Source organism: Tachysurus fulvidraco, chromosome 14 (assembly GCF_022655615.1).
Source record: "Tachysurus fulvidraco isolate hzauxx_2018 chromosome 14, HZAU_PFXX_2.0, whole genome shotgun sequence".
Lineage (NCBI taxonomy): Eukaryota > Metazoa > Chordata > Actinopteri > Siluriformes > Bagridae > Tachysurus > Tachysurus fulvidraco.
Window position 1 is genome coordinate 26382484 of NC_062531.1, and position 21724 is coordinate 26404207.

Sequence of the window (21724 nt, forward strand, 5' to 3'; positions counted from 1 at the left end):
CCCCGTCTGCCTCGACACCAGACGCCGCCCCAACGTCCCAAAGAGCCTTCACAGAATAAATAACCACAAGATCACCTCAGACACGACACTGAAATACATCAGTCACTAAAGGGGGCGGGGCTTCAGGGCTCAAACTGGACAAAACTAGCGTCTTCTGTTTCAGGTCCATAAGCTTAACCATAAAAGAGTTTCAAACCAGTTCTACAGAAGCGACAAAAGGAAGAACCTCTGAGATGATGATGAGACGATGATGAGAACCTGCCCTTGACTGTGAGATCCTCATCATGACCAAGCCTTAGTTAAGAAGAAAAACACGAAGAGAATCTTCTAATGTTATTCCATGTGTTTAATAAAAAGAACAAGCAGAAAACATAAAGCACAACCGTTAGCAGAGAAGAACCGATTACTGGATCATCCGAGATCATGTGAGGAGCCGTGCATCATCTTAGCTCAGGAGAACATGGAGTATACTTTCCAACTGGCATCATTAAGTGTTCTTCAGCTGTTCCTTCTCTGGGGAAAACGGTTCTTTAAGAGTTCTACCAGGATAATTAAGTAAATTTAGCTTCTGCTTAGAGGCAGGAAAGAAGAAGGCTTTGTTGTGGATCATTTAAGGGCTTCCTCAGGAGGACAAAGAACCCTCAAGCAGTTCTTCTTAAATGTTCTTCAGTTTTTCCTCAGAGAAACGTTTGTAAGTTAAACCGGACACCATGTGGTTTCTCAATCAGAAAAAAGTTCCAAGTAGCACAGAAGCAAAAAGCTTTCATTGTTTAACAAACCCACAAAGAACCATCAAAGGCTAAAAGTTAAACTTCTAAAAGTTTCTGGACATTAAGATCATACCCAGGTACTAGACACACTCTTAGGCTTCTTATAACAGTGCTCTCCAGTGGGTTCTTCAGTGGGTTCTTCAGTGGGTTCTTCAGTGGATTCTCCAGTGGGTTCTCCAGGTGGTTCCTCAGTGGGTTCTCCAGGTGGTTCTTCAGTGGGTTCTCCAGGTGGTTCTTCAGTGGGTTCTTCAGAGATTCATTCATCAGATGATTAACAATTATTGGGTTACAATCATGGGTTCTACTGCACATGGAAGGAAGGACAACATTTTACAGTTCTTCATGAATTCCTCGGTTGTTTCTCTGGATAACTTTCACTGCCTAGTGTTTGTCTATCACAACGTTCTAAAGAAAACATTTTAGGAGGCTTCGAACACTTAATTATCCAATTGTTAGACTCCTGAGAGGTTCTAGTCGTAAAAAAACTCTTTGTTGTAGGTTTCTACAAAGAACCTTTAATGGTTCCAGCCGTGGGACACCTGAGGAAGCCATAAGGGCTGTAAACTGTAGGAGCTAAAAGGCGTAGTGGTGCCTGTGGTGTAGATGAAGCAGGTACTGTATGGAACCCCCGAGCATCAGGAACCTCAGGAACCCTGAAGAATTTGTACGTAGGCAAGGACGAGCTGCTAGATTTATTCAGTGCAGGAACTGTGATTGTAATCAACAGATGATGGTGAGGTTCATGTCAGAGTTGGACATTAGGAAGTGACTACATGCTCACAGCTCCATCGCTGTCTGGTTCACGGCTCCAGACTTTCCGCACTTTCCGCTCAACGGAGCTTCAGCACACTGTGATTAATGAGCTTTCACATCACTACACAATGACGACATACGCCGAAGAACAAGCCGGAGTCCATGAGGATAGCTTTGATCTCATCACCCAGTGAGAAGCTTCCTGCAGATGACTGAAGAGTTCCACGTACAGGACGAAGCTTCCATTAGCAGCTTGCTCAGCTTCACCTTTAACCTTAGGGAAATCTTTACTTATTCCTTCCTTCATTTAAAAAAGCAACATACTGTAGAAGCCACAAGAGTCACTCGAGCATGAAGAAGATGAAGCTTCACCAAATGTTCAGCAGGTTTCTCCAGAACACATGGCATTTCTGCAGCACTGCAGTTTAACACCTCACAAAAATCTCCCCAGGGAATGTTTGAGTTTGATTCACTTCCTGCAGGGAGTCGATTCACTTCCTGCAGGGAGTCGATTCCAGAGTGAATCACTTTCTCACTAGAGCTCATCAGACAGTGGACTGAGACTCAGAGAACTTCCACTGAGGTTGGCATCACAACGGGGTTCTGTGAGCAAGAAGGACCTCTGCAGATAAAAGCAGAGTAACATTCAGCTTAGAACAAATCAACATTCAGGGCTGGGTTCGAGCTCCACACCTCGTGTCCTGAGGAACACGGAGACGAGCAAACAGGACAACAACGTGCTGTCACTCAACACTACACACCTGCCGTCACTCAACACTACACACCTGCCGTCACTCAACATGCTGTCACTCAACACTACACACCTGCCGTCACTCAACACTACACACCTGCTGTCACTCAACACTACACACCTGCCGTCACTCAACACTACACACCTGCTGTCACTCAACACTACACACCTGCCGTCACTCAACACTACACACCTGCCGTCACTCAACACTACACACCTGCCGTCACTCAACACTACACACCTGCTGTCACTCAACACTACACACCTGCCGTCACTCAACGCTACACACCTGCCGTCACTCAGCGTGCTGTCACTCAACACTACACACCTGCTGTCACTCAACACTACACACCTGCCGTCACTCAACACTACACACCTGCTGTCACTCAACACTACACACCTGCTGTCACTCAACACTACACACCTGCCGTCACTCAACACTACACACCTGCCGTCACTCAGCGTGCTGTCACTCAACACTACACACCTGCTGTCACTCAACACTACACACCTGTCGTCGCTCAACACTACACACCTGCTATCACTCAACACTACACACCTGCCGTCACTCAACACTACACACCTGCCGTCGCTCAACGCTACACACTCGAGCTTCTGTTCAAACTGTTTCTTCAGAATGATTCATTGAGGTTGAGAAACAAATCTCTACAGTTTCTGTTCAGCGAAGATCAACAGCACTTGATTCTGACTTGGAGAGTGAGTTTACTGCTCGCAAAAAATAATCCAACCTCCAGCTTGGAGAAGTAGAACAGAACACTTGGAGTTCCCACTCAGGTCATCAGCTGATTTCACAATAACACGACACTTAACACATCATCTTCTGCTGGCTGGCTTTAGTGTTGTGGAAATGTCTTTAACCGCTCTGTAGGTTTGGAGTTGGAAGCTTCATCTACACTTTTCTCTTCATTGACTTACCGCTGGAGCTGAAGCACCACATGGGGTTTGGGTTAGAAGTCGACTCTTGAGTTACGAGTACGGCGGAACGCAGAATCTCATCAGGTCACGACCGATGATCACGAGAAGGAGTACGAGCTTATTGTGAGATTTCACACACAGCAGTAAAACTCAACGTCAGACAGAGAACTGAAACTAAACCTGCTCAAGGAGGAACCATCTCTCTCTCCGTCACGTCAGAGAGTAATTAAAGGAGAAGAAAAAAAAACATTGGCGCTAATTAACCAAAAAAGGTAGAAAAGGTTGCAGAGTGAAGTGATGCTCGACCGTTAACATCAAACCCCCGACACCGGAGCAGGAGAAAAGCTCATTAAATTTTCATCTGCAGGATTAGAGATGGCGCTGTTTACGTTTCGGCTCACAGACACGTTAATAATTCAGTCTTCATTGTAAGGAGTGTTTTTATATTTAATCATTTAATAAACGTATCGTCGGCACGCGCGGCACGTAGAAACACCGCCGCTGTGAAGCGTCAAGAACACGCCTCCACCCGCAGGGCAGCTTCCAGCAGGTCTGGAGGATTCACTGGAAGGGTGCCAATACTTCTGAAACCAGTCCAACATATTGCATGTGAAATAGGTGAAGTGAAAGTGTGTGTGTCCCAAACACAACCATCCATCTCCCACAGGGGATAAGATTAGCTACACCCTATAAAGTGTATAGGGGATAAGATTAGCTACACCCTATAAAGTGTATAGGGGATAAGATTAGCTACACCCTATAAAGTGTATAGGGGATAAGATTAGCTACACCCTATAAAGTGTATAGGGGATAAGATTAGCTACACCCTATAAAGTGTATAGGGGATAAGATTAGCTACACCCTATAAAGTGCACTACATAGGGGATAAGATAAGCTACACCCTATAAAGTGTATAGGGGATAAGATAAGCTACACCCTATAAAGTGTATAGGGGATAAGATTAGCTACACCCTATAAAGTGTATAGGGGATAAGATTAGCTACACCCTATAAAGTGTATAGGGGATAAGATTAGCTACACCCTATAAAGTGTATAGGGGATAAGATTAGCTACACCCTATAAAGTGCACTACATAGGGGATAAGATAAGCTACACCCTATAAAGTGTATAGGGGATAAGATTAGCTACACCCTATAAAGTGTATAGGGGATAAGATTAGCTACACCCTATAAAGTGTATAGGGGATAAGATTAGCTACACCCTATAAAGTGCACTACATAGGGGATAAGATAAGCTACACCCTATAAAGTGTATAGGGGATAAGATAAGCTACACCCTATAAAGTGTAAAGGGGCTAATATTAGCTACACCCTATAAAGTGTATAGGGGATAAGATTAGCTACACCCTATAAAGTGTAAAGGGGCTAATATTAGCTACACCCTATAAAGTGTATAGGGGATAAGATTAGCTACACCCTATAAAGTGCACTACATAGGGGCTAATATTAGCTACACCCTATAAAGTGTATAGGGGATAAGATTAGCTACACCCTATAAATTGTATAGGGGCTAAGATTAGCTACACCCTATAAAGTGTATAAGGGCTAATATTAGCTACACCCTATAAAGTGCACTACATAGGGGCTAATATTAGCTACACCCTATAAAGCGTATAGGGGATAAGATTAGCTACACCCTATAAAGTGCACTACATAGGGGATAAGATAAGCTACACCCTATAAAGTGTATAGGGGATAAGATTAGCTACACCCTATAAAGTGTATAGGGGATAAGATTAGCTACACCCTATAAAGTGTATAGGGGATAAGATAAGCTACACCCTATAAAGTGTATAGGGGATAAGATTAGCTACACCCTATAAAGTGTATAAGGGATGAGATTAGCTACACCCTATAAAGTGTATAGGGGATAAGATTAGCTACACCCTATAAAGTGTATAGGGGATAAGATTAGCTACACCTTATAAAGTGTATAGGGGATAAGATTAGCTACACCCTATAAAGTGTATAGGGGATAAGATTAGCTACACCCTATAAAGTGTATAGGGGATAAGATTAGCTACACCCTATAAAGTGTATAGGGGATAAGATTAGCTACACCCTATGAAGTGTATAGGGGATGAGATTAGCTACACCCTATAAAGTGTATAGGGGATAAGATTAGCTACACCCTATAAAGTGTATAGGGGATAAGATTAGCTACACCCTATAAAGTGTAAAGGGATCATTTTGGCTCCACCCTACAATGTGCACTACATCGAAGATCCTATAAAGGCTTTATATAGAAGATAAATACTAAAGACTGAATTTACACTTTAGCTGAGTGACTAAATGAATACACCACATGTAGTGTACTATATGTTCGTTTGGGATGAAGCCAGTCCCTCCTTCAGAGGGGAGCACACACACACACACACACACACACACACACACACACACACACACACACACACACACACACAAACACAAACACATATACACACGCTCGCACGCACACACACACACACACACACACACACACACACACACACACACACACACATATACACACTCACGCACGCACACGCAAGCACTCACACACACGCACGCACGCACGCACACACACACGCACGCACACACACACACACACACACACACACACACACACACACACACACACACACACACACACACACCAGCCCTTCATCCTGCGCGCGCGCCTCTGGAGCAGAGTTCCAGGCGCGGTGGTGAGTGTGAGACGCAGCTCCGCTCCTCGCGCTGTATTTTACATTAATTATCATCATCATCGTCACTGTTGTTATTAATCGTTAATCATTTTATTAGCTCATTTCTGACTGTTTGGGGTCATTGTCCTGTCCTCTGATACGGATCGCGTTCTTCATCATCGGCATGTTGGGAATCTTGTGCAGCGGATCACGGGATTGTCTTCCTCCTCTTCCTTCTCTTCATCTTCCTCTTAAACAGGAATAAAAATCTAATAAAGTGTTTCTAAAGAGAAAACTTTACATCTGCACGGATTTATTACACTGGATTCCGTGATGATGATGAAGATGAAGAGTCCGCGTGCGGTGGAGGCTGTTCGGGATTTCTGACATTTTTAGCGCAATTTCCGATTTGGGGAATTTAAAAAAAATAGTAAACAAAAATCATTACAGTTTGTTTGAGGTTTGGATCGCGTTTCCATCATGCGTCTGTTTCTGTGCGGCTTCCTGCTGCTGTTAGGTGAGTGAACTTTCTCATGAGTTCCATCATTAACACACAACCGCTTATAGCGCGGAATAAACACGACTTAGTGCTGTGTGTGTGTGTGTGTGTGTGTGTGTGTGTGTGTGTGTGTGTGTGTGTGTGTGTGTGTGTGTGTGTGTGTGAGAGAGAGAGAGAGAGAGAGAGAGAGAGAGAGAGAGAGAGAGAGAGAGATTCTGATGGCCACAAAATGTTACCAAATACGATGGAGAGGAAGATGAGGAGAGGAAGAAGGAGAAGACACGAGAAATATTAGGAGAGGAAGTAGAGTATGGGGAGAGAAAGGTGAAGATGTTTAAAGGAAAATGAGGAGGGTAGGATGAGGAGAGGAAAAAGAGATGAAGAAGATGAGGAGGGTAGGATGAGGAGAGGAAGGAGAGATTAGGAAGATGAGGAGGGTAGGATGAGGAGAGGAAGATGAGGAAGGTAGGATGAGGAAAGGAAGGAGAGATGAGGAAGACGAGGAGGGTAGGATGAGGAGAGGAAGGAGAGATGAGGAAGATGAGGAGGGTGGGATGAGGAGAGGAAGGAGAGATGAGGAAGATGAGGAGGGTGGGATGAGGAGAGGAAAAAGTGATGAGGAAGATGAGGAGGGTAGGATGAGGAGAGGAAGGAGAGATGAGGAAGCTGAGGATGGTAGGATGAGAAGAGGAAGGAGAGATGAGGAAGATGAGGAGGGTAGGATGGGGAGAGGAAAAACAGATGAGGAAGATGAGGAGGGTAGGATGAGGAGAGGAAAAAGAGATGAGGAAGATGAGGAGGGTAGGATGAGGAGAGGAAGGAGAGATGAGGAAGATGAGGAGGGTGGGATGAGGAGAGGAAAAAGAGATGAGGAAGATGAGGAGGGTAGGATGAGGAGAGGAAGGAGAGATGAGGAAGATGAGGAGGGTAGGATGAGGAGAGGAAGGAGAGATGAGGAAGATGAGGAGGGTAGGATGAGGAGAGGAAAAAGAGATGAGGAAGATGAAAGACTCTCTGAGCGGTTTTGACCTTGTGAGTACGTTTGGCAGCTTCCTGATGAGTTAAAGTTAAAGACGTCCGAGTCAGAATCTGAGTCAGAATCTGAGTCAGCACAGTGTTAATTATCTGTGGTGATAATGGTGTAAATGAAATGTCCTCACAAGGAGAGTAAAACAAACGTGTGCAGCGATCGGAGGAGTGTCACATCTTTATTATCAAAGTCCAGAAAAGTTGAAACCACAGACCACAAGATGAACATTGTGTGTGTGTGTGTGTGTGTGTGTGTGTGTGTGTGTGTGTGTGTGTGTGTGTGTGTGTGTGTGTGTGTGTGTGTAATGCTGCAGAGACACTCTGACTGAGCACAACTACGATCAAGGTCACCCTGCACACTGCAAACACACATAATCCATACAGAGTAGAATTAACACAAGTAACACCACCAGCGTAGAATTAACACCATTAGTGTAGAATTAACACTAACCATGTGTTACTAAGATTACTAGTTTATAATTAACACCACAAGTACAGAATGAACACTAACAGTGTGTATTGTGGACTATTTCTGTGCAATGTGTTCAATTATATTAAATAATTCTCTCATCACTTTGATTAACCTCTAAGTTGGACGAAAACATGTCACAGTGTTGAACCAAAGCAAAGACCGGTGTTAAGTCAACACTTCTGAAGCTCATCTACTAGCCTTCGTAGCCCATGTGTTAATTAGCCGGTGTAAAGTAATCGAATAGAGTTTGTGTTCGTTCAACACTTGACTCCGTATCGATGAAGTCCGACTGGTTCAGAATTCACTGAACACCAGGCGTTAATTCTGTGCTGTCACGGTGAATTCAACACCATGACTGATTTCTGTTCATTCGGTTGTGTTCATACCACACACAGAGATAACTGAACACTGTAACTGAACACTGTAACTGAACACTGTAACTGAACACTGTAACTGAACACTGTAACTGAACACTAACATTTAAGTGAACACTTAAAGACTCAGTGTCAGTACTGGTGTTAATTCCTACCGTGTCAGTGTTCATTCAAAACGGTCGAGGTTTATTAGAGTTCACTAAACACCGTGCATGTGTTAACACCAGTGTCAATTCAACCCTGAACACTGTGTGTGTGTGTGTGTGTGTGTGTGTGTGTGTGTGTGTGTGTGTGTGTGTGTGTGTGTGTGTGTGTGTGTGTGTGTGTTCTGTCTTTCCCTTATAAGGACAGGACATCAGAGTATCATGTTTACTACCTACTTGCTGTTTCAGGTCTGAAGAAGACACAGTTTAATGACCTCATCACCCCTTCATTCCTTCCCTTTTTTCTCTTTCAGAACTCGTAATGAGCCAATGTTTCTGTTACTGACAGACAGACAGACAGAGAGGCAGAAAGAGAGGCAGAAAGTGAGACACTGTCTGTCTGTCTGACATTAACAGAGAAAAAACAGCGACTCTGTGTCTGTCTCTCCCTCTCTCTGTTCATCTGTCTATCGCTTTCTCAGACTCACAGAAAAGAACATTCAGTGCTCTCTTCTCTTTCTCTTCTCTCTCTCTCTCTCTCTCTCTCTCTCTCTCTCTCTCTCTCTCTCTCTCTCTCTCTCTCTCTCTGTTTACTCTTTCTATAAATAAATGAAAATAATGCAGTATGTTTTGTAATGCCATAGGGCATTAGGGTATCAGGGTATTAGGGTATCAGGGTATTAGGGTATTAGGGTATTACCATCTGTCTCGCTCCGTCCACCCGTCTCTCATTCTCCTCCGTATCATATCTGTATCAATCTCTCAGACTTTGAGCGTTTCCTTTTCCAGAGCTACTTTTCTTCATCATTATATATGTATAATCCCGGACCTGTAGGTGTCACTAGTGCCCCGTTTCTTCTACTGACTTCTTCACGACCTGCAGATGGAAAAGATGAATTTTCTTTTTAAAAAGTAGAAGCGATCAGCTTTGGAGTCGTGTGGAGTTTGAGTTCGAGCAGAAAGAAAACACACACCGTTTTATCTGTAACTGGGTGGATGTAGTTAAGATGTTTAGAATTGTACAAACTGCATGAGTAAATCATTTCATAGTACCAAATTAAGCCACGCCCCTACTCAGGTGACATCATAGTGTACTTTAGCTTCTTTAGCTTGTTCTGTAGACATGTCAATCATTGGAAGTTTGCCATTATGTTTAAGGGAAAGAGGCGTGGCCACTATGTCACTAAAGCTAAGAAAAAGAGGCGTGGCCACTATGTCACTATAGCTAAGAAAAAGAGGCGTGGCCTTAATACTTGTAAGTCTAAGAGAAGGAGGCGTGGCCGTAGTACTTGTAAGTCTAAGAGAATTAGGCGTGGCCTTAATATTTGGAAGTCTAAGAGAAGGAGGCGTGGCCTTAATATTTGGAAGTCTAAGAGAAGGAGGCGTGGTCTTAGTACTTGTAAGTCTAAGAGAAGGAGGCGTGGCCTTAGTACCTGTAAGTCTAAGAGAAGGAGGCGTGGCCTTAGTACCTGTAAGTCTAAGAGAAGGAGGCGTGGCCGTAGTACTTGTAAGTCTAAGAGAATTAGGCGTGGCCTTAATATTTGGAAGTCTAAGAGAAGGAGGCGTGGCCTTAATATTTGGAAGTCTAAGAGAAGGAGGCGTGGTCTTAGTACTTGTAAGTCTAAGAGAAGGAGGCGTGGCCTTAGTACCTGTAAGTCTAAGAGAAGGAGGCGTGGCCTTAGTACTTGTAAGTCTAAGAGAAGGAGGCGTGGCCTTAATATTTGGAAGTCTAAGAGAAGGAGGCGTGGTCTTAGTACTTGTAAGTCTAAGAGAAGGAGGCGTGGCCTTAGTACTTGTAAGTCTAAGAGAAGGAGGCGTGGCCTTAGTACTTGTAAGTCTAAGAGAAGGGGGCGTGGCCTTGGCACTTGTAAGTCTAAGAGAAGGGGGCGTGGCCTTAGTACTTGTAAGTCTAAGAGAAGGGGGCGTGGCCTTAGTACTTGTAAGTCTAAGAGAAGGGGGCATGGCCTTAGTACTTGTAAGTCTAAGAGAAGGGGGCGTGGCCTTAGCACTTGTAAGTCTAAGAGAAGGGGGCGTGGCCTTAGTACTTGTAAGTCTAAGAGAAGGAGGCGTGGTCTTAGCACCTGTAAGTCTAAGAGAAGGGGGCGTGGCCTTCCTGCTCATCAGCTAGAATATTCAGAGACGCTACAGTTAGACTATATGATGTTTATTGTGTATATAAAGAGTGTGTGTATGAAGATTGTGTAAATTGAGTGTGTCTGTGTGTGTATGTGTATTGGTTCTGTACATGCGAATGGAATGTGTGTGTGTGTGTGTGTGTGTGTGTGTGTGTGTGTGTGTGTGTGTGTGTGTGTGTGTGTGTGTCTTCCTTCTATCTGCTCTGATCATCTCTCTTCTCTTGGCTTTTTTATCTTTCTTCTCTGCCATCTTTGATTTAGTAACATGGCCTCTTTTTTTTCTTCCATAATTTACTCACTTTATCTCTCTCTCTCCTCTTCTTCTCCGTAGATGACCTGTCCGTCTTCGTGTCCTCGTCCCCGTCTTCCTCGTCCTCCTCATCCTCGTCCCCCTCTCTGGACTTTGTGGACTGCGTGCGGGCGAGTGAGGAGTGTAACCTGAGTCCTCAGTGCAGCTCACGTTATCGCATCATGAGGCAGTGCCTTGTGGGTAAAGACTGGAACTCCATGTTGGCCAATAAGGAGTGTCAGGCTGCGCTGGAGGTCCTGCAGGAGACGCCACTGGTGGAGTGTCGCTGTAAGCGAGGGATGAAGAAGGAGTTACAGTGCCTCCAGAACTACTGGAGCATCCACATGGGCCTCAGCGAAGGTACGCACAGGCTCGCTCGCTTCCGTCCTGCTGAGGAGAAGCTCTGCGTTTTTCTTCTCTCCTTTTCTTTTCTCTTTAATTATACTCGGTCTTCTTTTCTTCTTTTTTTTTCTTTCGTTCCTCAGCTTGTGGAGCTGCGATTCTGAGAGATTGGGCTTGTTAAATATTTTCCAGCTGTGAGCTTCTTCATGAATTTTTACCTCATTAGTGTGAGATGAAATTGGTTTTGGTGTAAAACAAATAAACACAAATACATTCCCTCTTTAGCTCGTGTGACACACACCAGTGCTGATGACTGACTTTTACAGATAATGCTGCAAAGTCACTCCATGATGTCATCGCTTTCGTATCACGCGCACGCTACATGAAGAAGATTTTCTGAAATAAAGTGTGCGGGTGGACGAACGACGGTAATCGGTGACCGGTGATTGGTTGACTGGAACAACGGCGGTCAGCGATTGGTCACTCAAACACGGTTACTGAACATTAGCTGTATGTCATTTGTCTCCTGCAGTCATGAGCTACACGTCAGTTCGGTCGCCTCGGAATCCACGCCTGACCTCGAGCGTGCGCATGCAGATGATCTGATGTGTGCGGTGTTTACTCTCATGCCCCGTGGTTATAGATTTCATTCCCGACTGCGGCATACAGTGTTGATTGATTGACCTGGTTTCACCGACTCTCATGTACACAATACTGTCTGTGTTCAGTCAGAACGCTGAACAAGCACGTCAGTGAGTTTAAAATGTATTTGAGTCGTATCGGTTAAGACAAAACGATTCACTGATTTGAAAACTGACCTGCCGCATGAGATAAGAGCAAATCTCGGTCATGACTAAATGATTCCTCTGATTTAATGACTGACTCACTGAACAACAAAGGAATTAATCTCAGTCAGGAACAAATGATTCCTCTGATTCAATGACTGACTCACTGAACAACAAAGGAATTAATCTCAGTCAGGAACAAATGATTCCTCTGATTCAATGACTGACTCACTGAACAACAAAGGAATTAATCTCAGTCAGGAACAAACGATTCACTGATTCAAACAGTGACATTTGAGCAAAGATCTCACAGATATAACTGACCGATTCACTGAGCTGTGATCTGACTCGTTGAGTGTGAGGAGACCAAAACTTAACCATAATGACCAAAAGATTGTAATGACCATAATGACCAAGTGACTCAGGATTCGCTTTACACTTAAGTGTGACTTTTACAATCCACAGATAATTACAGCTTATAACCTATAATCTGACTGATTCGTTCACATTAGTGATTCGTTTAAAAAGACCGAATCGTCGGGGAACGAGACACGTCAACATCGCTGCGGTTCTGTCCGTTCGTTTATTCCTCCATCCACCACCCTTTCCCTCTCTCCGTCTGTCCGTGTGTCATATATCTGCCGTTCTCAGTTTGACTACTTGCTCAGTTCAGCTTTTAAACAGGATTTATGTGATATTAGGGAACATGTCTGATTCCTCCACCTCCTCACTGAGGGGCAGTTAACACGCTTCACCAGGACACGATGGAGATTTCACTCATTCGTTAAACAATCGTTTGTTAATTGCACCTCTCCTTCTGATAATTATTAATAAATTCACTCGTTTTTCGCCGTGTTTAAGATGGCGTCATAACGAGCGTTCTGTAATTATTATAATTAAGTGGCAGAATGTTGACAGTGTCGGTGAACCCCAGTCATTTCCTGTGTATATAATCTGCACTCGTTTATCTCAGTCTTTATATACGCTCTCTTTTCTGCCTCATCTGTTCATCTTTCGATTGTGTTTACCCCTAAATCAATCTATCTATCTATCTATCTATCTATCTATCTATCTATCTATCTATCTATCTATCTATCTATCTATCTATCTATCTATCTATCTATCAGTCAGTTCTACTCCTTCATTAACACACACCTCTCCCTTCACCCCTGACTACCAGCTGGTAATTGAGCAGCACAGACAGCTGAATTTCTAATGTTCTCTTTTGGCATCAGAATAACAGTCCAAGGTCTTCACACACACACACACACACACACACACACACACACACACACACACACACACACACACACACACACACAAATAGACATATAAACACAAAAACACGCACACAAACACACACACACACACACACACACACACACACACACACACACACACACACACACACACACACATATACATATATACACACATACACGCACACATACACACACACACACACACACACACACACACACACACACACACACACACACACACACACACACACACACACACACATATATATATACACACATACACGCACACAAACACACACACACATACACATACACACACACACACACACACACACACACACACACACATACACACACACACACACACACACTCACACTCACACACTTAAACATACACTCACCTGTCCCTCTATTCATCTGCTCCCCCACTTCACTTTTACTCCGTAAAGCCATTCATCCATCCATTTATCCATATTCCAGCCCTCCATGTACACCTCCATCATTTAGAGCCTCCATTCACATATTCATCTACGTGTGTGGGTTAAACTTTGCAGACCGGACCAGAAGTTTCTGCTGTGCGCACTACATCTCTGTCTACACACACACACACACACACACACACACACACACACACACACACACACACACACACACACACACACACACTACTTGGCTTCGGCTGTTTCTGTGTTACTTGTGCAGAACCTGGAGTAATGAATTGAGCTGCAGTGAAGCAGGATTTAGTTAAGGTGAAGTAAATGGAGTTTGGCGTGAAGGTCCTTCTGCCATCTGCTCAGAGATAAACTCGGTGTGAACGAGGGAACGGGAGAGAACAGGAGAGAAAGAGAGACAGACAGGAGACAGATTAAAGGAGTGTCTGCTTTTACTGTGAGGACTTTTACACGGACCACCATTCCTTTCCCCCTGACTCTTCATCCATCCATCCCTCCATCCATACTGTACATTCACTCTTTCATCCAGTACTTATTTATTCACTCCATCCATCCATCCATCCATCCATCCATCCATCCATCTATATATATTATATTATATTTTCTGTTTTCACCTTTAATATCATATTCATGTGATTTTCTCATCCATTTGCCCAAACCTCTGTCTAGACCTTTTCATCAGGCTTCTACTATTTTCATTTATTCAGCCTTTCATCTGTCTGACCATCCATTTGTCTTTTACCCTTCATCCATCCATCCATCCATCCATCCATCCATCCATCCATCCATCCATCATATTAGCCATTAATTCCAATAATCTACTAATGTACATCTATTTATCCATCCATCCATACATCCATCCATACATCCATCTATCATTTGCCCCCACTATATACAGTATCTGTCTATCCACCAAATCACCCCACAATCCATTTACTCATTTATATCTCAATGTCTAATCACAGAGATGGGCCATAATTGGTCTTCCTTCCTTCTTTCCTTCCTTCCTTCCTTCCCTCCCTCCCTCCCTCCCTCTCTCCTCCCTACATCCACCCATCCAGACCCTTACCCTTACTTTTAGTTCATCTTCGCTTGTGTTCCTTATCTGTTCACCAGATATTCTTCCTTGACCTCCGTCTCTCTTCATCCCTCCTTTATACATTAACACTCTATCACGGTCTTTCTTTTCTCTTCAATACGTTCACTTTTCTTCACTCCCACAGAGACGCCACTTCCTTGTCTCGATCCTCGTCGAGTCAAATGTCACGTAACAACCTTGTGTCTTTCATCATCCCCGGTTCCCATGGCTACACGTCTCCTCTCCGCGTGTCGGATAAATGTGTTTTTCACCTTTGTTGAAATTAAACGCCTGCAGTTCCCCCGGTTCTCCATCACCAGAGAACCGACTCGCTGTACAGAACATTAACGAGACTCGCGACGTGGCTAATTTTACCGTTTCACACGAGTATGTGTGAGCTCACGCACGCACGCCGTGTAAAAGGTCATCGCTCTATCGGATTCACACTCGGTGAGAGATTTGATGCCTTACTCGGTGTTAGAATCGACAGACGTGTCATCAGAGGACACGCGGTACAGCGGTGCTACAGTGGGATCTTCAGATCTTCAGATCTTCATGCTCAATATGTTCGAGTCCAATCAGTCACACATGGCTGTGTTCCAATACTCACCCATGCTGACTTCCCCTTGTTAGTCCAGTGACACAGTACAGTACAGATGCTCTGCACACTAGCTGAAGTAAAATGTAAAATAAATAAATAACTGATCGTAACACAGCGTTGTTCACTAGGTGAAGTCACTATACAGCTGCACTGTGTTCACTGTTTGTGCAAGAATGTAAAGAATGTGTAAAACAAGTCTAGCTCACTTCCTGTAGTGTACAGTACGCTCGATTAAGAGCTGTTGCACAAGAGCACTTCTTTATTAAGGGTGGTGTAAAAACACTAACTGTAGCGTACAGTAGGTCTACATACGTACAGTAGCTCACTAGTGCCCCTTTTCCACCAAACAGAACCGGGTGCTGGTTCAGAGTCGGTTCCACTGGAGAACCTTCTGAGAACCGGTTTGCCTTTCCACCGCTAAGAGAGCGTCACAGAGCCGAGTGTGACGTCACTGTATACGTGTCACGTTACACAGCGACGTTAGCGCAGCAGCGACAAACACAACAACAACAACAACAATGGTGGATGTTACTTTACTGTTAATGCTCATGACTTTGTGAACCTACATTAACACCCAAACGCGGCGAATCCGACGTGTACGTGCGGCTCCGTGTAATCTGTATAAACGGAGAAAGTACTTAACGCTATTTTATCATTAACACAGAAAAAATTTAGCATTAGCATGTAGCTACCTACTATCATGTGTGCTGATAACTGATCATATTGCGGTAAAGTTAAAGTGTATTAAACATTAGTATACTTAAGGTACATTATCAAATACACTAACAGTAGCCCCGCCCACAGCCCCGCCCACAGCCCCGCCCACAAGTGGTTCTTAAGTCTAGACCAGCAACGTTTTGGTGCTACTTAAGAACCACTTTTCCTGGTTCAGAGCCGGTGCTTTGGCGGTCGAAACAGAAAGAACTGGTTCTACATTAGGCTCCGAACCTGCGCCGGCAGTCAGAGAGTGTAACCTCACCTGTCCTGTCATAACCACATCATGGCCAACAGGAGGAAACACCAACGGAACAAAAACAAAGAGCCTGTGCTCAGATCTCTGTGTTCACTCTGTAAATCAGTGACACACACACACACACACACACACACACGCAGAGACATGCACACACACACACACACACACACACACACACACACACACACACACACACACACACACACGCAGAGACATGCACACACATACACACACATACATACATACATACATACATACACACACATATATACACACACATACATACATACACACACTCACACACACACACACACACACACACACACACACACACACACACACACACACAGACACGCAGAGACATGCACACACATACACACACATACAAACATACATACATACACACACACACACAGACATGCACACACATACACACACATACATACACACACATATATACACACACACATACATACATACACACATATACACACACACATACACACACATACTGTACATACACACAAACATGCACACACAAACACACTCACAGAATATTTTTTTAGTTTTAGGTTGTAGATATACGGTTTAGTGTTGGGTGTAGTGGTGTAGATGTAGGGTGTAGTGGTGTAGATGTAGGGTGTAGTGGTGTAGATGTACAGTGTAGGGTGTAATGTGTAGTGTGTAGATGTACAGTGTAGGGTGTAGTGTGTAGTGTGTAGATGTACAGTGTAGGGTGTAGTGTGTATGGTGTAGGGTGTAGATGTAGGGTGTAGATGTACAGTGTAGGGTGTAGGGTGTAGTGTGTAGTGTGTAGATGTACAGTGTAGGGTGTAGTGTGTAGTGTGTAGATGTACAGTGTAGGGTGTAGTGTGTAGTGTGTAGATGTACAGTGTAGGGTGTAGTGTGTAGGGTGTAGGGTGTAGATGTAGGGTGTAGATGTAGGGTGTAGTGTGTAGTGTGTAGATGTACAGTGTAGGGTGTAGTGTGTAGATGTAGAGTGTAGGGTGTAGTGTGTAGGGTGTAGGGTGTGGTGTGTAGTGTGTAGATGTACAGTGTAGGGTGTAGTGTGTAGTGTGTAGATGTAGTGTGTAGGGTGTAGTGTGTAGTGTGTAGATGTAGTGTGTAGGGTGTAGTGTGTAGGGTGTAGGGTGTAGTGTGTAGTGTGTAGATGTACAGTGTAGGGTGTAGTGTGTAGTGTGTAGATGTAGTGTGTAGGGTGTAGTGTGTAGGGTGTAGGGTGTAGTGTGTAGTGTGTAGGGTGTAGATGTACAGTGTAGGGTGTAGTGTGTAGTGTGTAGATGTAGAGTGTAGGGTGTAGTGTGTAGTGTGTAGTGTGTAGATGTAGAGTGTAGGGTGTAGTGTGTAGGGTGTAGATGAGAGCTGTGTGAGACAGTGTGGGGTAAAAGCAGAGTGCCCCTCAGTGGTAATTAAGGTGCAGCCTGCTGCTGTAGGTCCCTTTATCTCCACACAGGAGCTCTGACTCTGATTAGAAGCTCAGAGCTGATCCTCATGTTTCTTCTCCCACATGACCACACTGTCATCCTGTCAGAATGTCACAGTCTGTACAGCAGTGTGTGTGTGTGTGTGTGCGTGTGTGTGTGTGTGTGTGTGTGTGTGGAGCCGGACGGACGACGGGGACGAGAAGCAGCGATGCGTTGGAGAACATCTGCTTTACTGTAGAGTGGAGAAGTCTGGTGAAGAAGATCTGCAGGAGGAACAGATGCTTCTGAGCACAAAGAAAAATGAGCAGCAGATGTGTCAGTGTGCATCGAGAGGAACATCAACATGGAACGAGTCTCCAGTACCAGAGCTTTAAACAGTCTCACACACACACACACACACACACACACACACACACACACACACACACACACACACACACACACACACACACACACACACACACACACACACACACACACATACACACACGCACACACACATACACACACACACACACACACACACATATATACACACACACACACAAACACACACACGCACACTCATACTCACACACTCACACACACTCACACACTCACACACACTCACACACACACACACACTCACACACACACATGCAGTCACACACTCACACACACACTCACACTCACACACTCACACACACGCACGCACGCACGCACGCACACACACTCGCACACACACTCACACTCACACACACACACACACACACACACACACACACACACACACACACACACACACACACACACACACACACACACACACACACTTCAATTCCATTAGGAAAGCAATGAGCTCAATCAGGCTCACAACCCTAAAACAAATCGTATTAATATGAGTGATTGTTGATTGGTCCTCCCAGGCGACTCCGCCCGAATCTCTGACGTTTACGACATCACAGAAATAAACAGCTAAAATTCTCTAGAGACTGAAAACGAAAAGCTCTGTAATGTGTTGTGTTCACAGCAGGACCCTGTGAGCTGGAGTCCGACCGACCTCATCGATAAAGTGATCGCTGCCCCCTAGTGTTGTGCTCGTGTAGCTGATCGTATCCGTACATTAACAACTAACATCGCTCATGAAATAAACGTCATTCTAATGATCCCTGCTTCTGCTCTCAGCCAATCAGAATCCTCCGTCCTGGACCCGTTAGTGACGAGAGATCGTTTGTGTTGAGAACAGATGAAATAACGGAGCTCCCTCATGTGCTCACCAGCTCCTGAGCGATTAAAGGTTCAGAGTGATGCATCGTGGGTAAAGTATAGCAGCTGTTCCCCACAGGGCCAGGAGCGAGTGCAGCCTGGGAAGATTAAATGAAGTCGAAGACGCGAGAGCTGATTAACAGAGAGCCGCTCGGCATCGGCACAAATCTCCTATTCGCCGCGGATCGCCGCCAAAGAAAAAGCAGACAATGACGAAAGATTTCAATTAAATTTATTCCGCGGAGGTCACAGAGGAATCGATAAATTAGAGCCGAACGCCGCACAGCGTGTGGAAGTGATTACGTTTATTAAAAGAGCGGCAAGCAAATATTTTACATAAATCTTGTTGACGTGAACGTTTGTGTTTCTCATCACGCAGCAAATAATAAAACCTGCAAGAGCGTCTGTGTCAGATCTCTCACGTCATGAAGGGTGAACAGAGAGTTCTCAAGAAACTCCAGGCCTGATTACAGAACCTTCACCGCCCTGAACACAGAACGCAGAGGAGGCAGGAGGAGGCAGGAGGAGGCAGCAGGAGGCAGGAGGAGGCAGCAGGAGTCAGGAGGAGGCAGGAGGAGGCAGCAGGAGTCAGAGGAGTCAGAAGAGTAAAGAGGAGTCAGAGGAGTCAGGAGGAGTCAGAGGAGTCAGAAAACGCAGAGGAGTCAAGAGGAGTCAGAAGAGTAAAGAGGAGTCAAGAGGAGTTAACATAAGATTTACACAAAAGATACAAGAAATATGTTAAACACACACCAGTGTAGAGTGGGATACAGTGTGTAGTGTGTAGTGTGTAGTAGTGTTAGTGTGTAGTGTTATTGTGTAGTGTTATTGTGTATTGTGTAGTGTTAGTGTGTAGTGTTATTGTGTATTGTGTAGTGTTAGTGTGTAGTGTTATTGTGTATTGTGTAGTGTTATTGTGTATTGTGTAGTGTTAGTGTGTAGTGTTATTGTGTATTGTGTAGTGTTAGTGTGTAGTGTTATTGTGTATTGTTATTGTGTATTGTGTAGTGTTATTGTGTATTGTGTAGTGTTAGTGTGTAGTGTTATTGTGTATTGTGTAGTGTTATTGTGTATTGTGTAGTGTTAGTGTGTAGTGTTGGTGTGTAGTGTTATTGTGTATTGTGTAGTGTTAGTGTGTAGTGTTGGTGTGTAGTGTGACTCTTGACTCTTGTCTCTAATCCCCCCCAATATTTTCTTTTTTAAATGTTTCTTTTTCAGTTTTCTTCGATTCGTCTCATGTTTTTTAAAGTTTCTGATTAAACAGAGACAGTGAAGTGAGACACGAGTGTCGTCCATCTTGTTGTGAGACGCTTCACCTGTGTGTGTGTTTGTGTGTGTGTGTTTGTGTGTGTGTGTTTGTGTGTGTGTGTTTGTTCTTTTGTGTGTTTCTTTGTGCCTCATTATCACGGTGATTTCCCTGGAGACGCCTCGTCCGAGTCAGCGGCTAAGAAACACTAAATGGATTTGTACTTCTCTAATAAACAATGCTGAGGCGTCATAGCGCACACACACACACACACACACACACACACACACACACACACACACACACACACACACACACACACACACACACACACACACACACACACACACACACACACACACAAGCATTTTTTATAATCGCAGCTCACTCGTCTGCCTCCGGGGACACGGGATGTCTTTATAACAACTCCAACACGGAGGAAACTCCACTTCCTGTGTGTGTGTGTGTGTGTGTGTGTGTGTGTGTGTGTGTGTGTGTGTGTGTGTGTGTGTGTGTGTGTGTGTGTGCGCTGTAGGATCAGAGGCATAGCAGTGTGCCTCTTATTGAGCGTATCGACTGGTGCGACTGCTTGGCTTTGGCTTTTTCCAGCGACGCTGCTGAGCCTCTGCACTTTTCTTACGGCTTATTAGAGTTTCTGAGGAAAATTCCGCAATCTAGCAGAAAATATTTCGCTCAGCGACGTGATAGAGTTTATTTATACTGAGACTTTTACTTTAGTGTAAGAGGAAGTCGTCATGTTCGCTTTACAAATGTGACGAGAGAGAAACATCAACGGCATTAAGATCAACAAAAAATAAATCAGCTAAAATAAGCTAACAGTCAATAGGGTAGTGTGTAGGGGTAGTGTGTAGGGGTGGTGTGTAGGGGTAGTGTGTAGGGGTAGTGTGTAGGGGTGGATTGTAGTGTATAGTGGTAGAGTGTAGTGTTATTGGTAGTGTGTAGGGGTAGTGTGTAGGGGTGGATTGTAGTGTATAGTGTGTAGTGTTATTGGTAGTGTGTAGGGGTAGTGTGTAGGGGTGGATTGTAGTGTATAGTGGTAGTGTGTAGTGTATAGGGGTAGTGTGTAGGGGTAGTGAGTAGGGGTGGTGTGTAGGGGTAGTGTGTAAGGGTAGTTAGTATGGGTAGTGTGTAGGGGTGGTGAGTAAGGGTAGTTAGTATGGGTAGTATGCAGGGGTGGTGAGTATGGGTAGTGTGTAGGGGTGGTGTGTAGTGTATAGTGGTAGTGTGTAGTGTAATTGGTAGTGTGTAGGGGTATTGGTAGAGGGTAGTGGTAGTGTGTAGGGGTAGTGTGTAGTGTAATTGGTAGTGTGTAGGGGTAGTGTGTATTGTATAGTGGTAGTGTGTAGGGGTAGTGTGTAGTGGTAATGTGTAGGGGTATTGGTAGAAGGTAGTGGTAGTGTGTAGGGGTAGTGTGTAGTGTGTAGTGTACTTGGTAGTGTA

At 44.4% G+C, this 21724-nt stretch overlaps 1 protein-coding gene across 1 annotated transcript in view; it reads left to right on the forward strand.

Annotated features, from left to right (window-relative positions):
- Positions 1 to 5828: 5828 nt before the first annotated feature.
- The window catches only part of gfra2a (GDNF family receptor alpha 2a), a 27064-nt gene continuing 11168 nt past the window's right edge, over positions 5829 to 21724 (forward strand). Inside the window, exons 1-2 of the mRNA XM_047822881.1 lie at positions 5829 to 6413; positions 10880 to 11197. Coding sequence (XP_047678837.1) covers positions 6377 to 6413; positions 10880 to 11197 — 355 coding nt within the window. The 5' untranslated portion in view covers positions 5829 to 6376. The remainder of the gene's footprint in view (positions 6414 to 10879; positions 11198 to 21724) is intronic.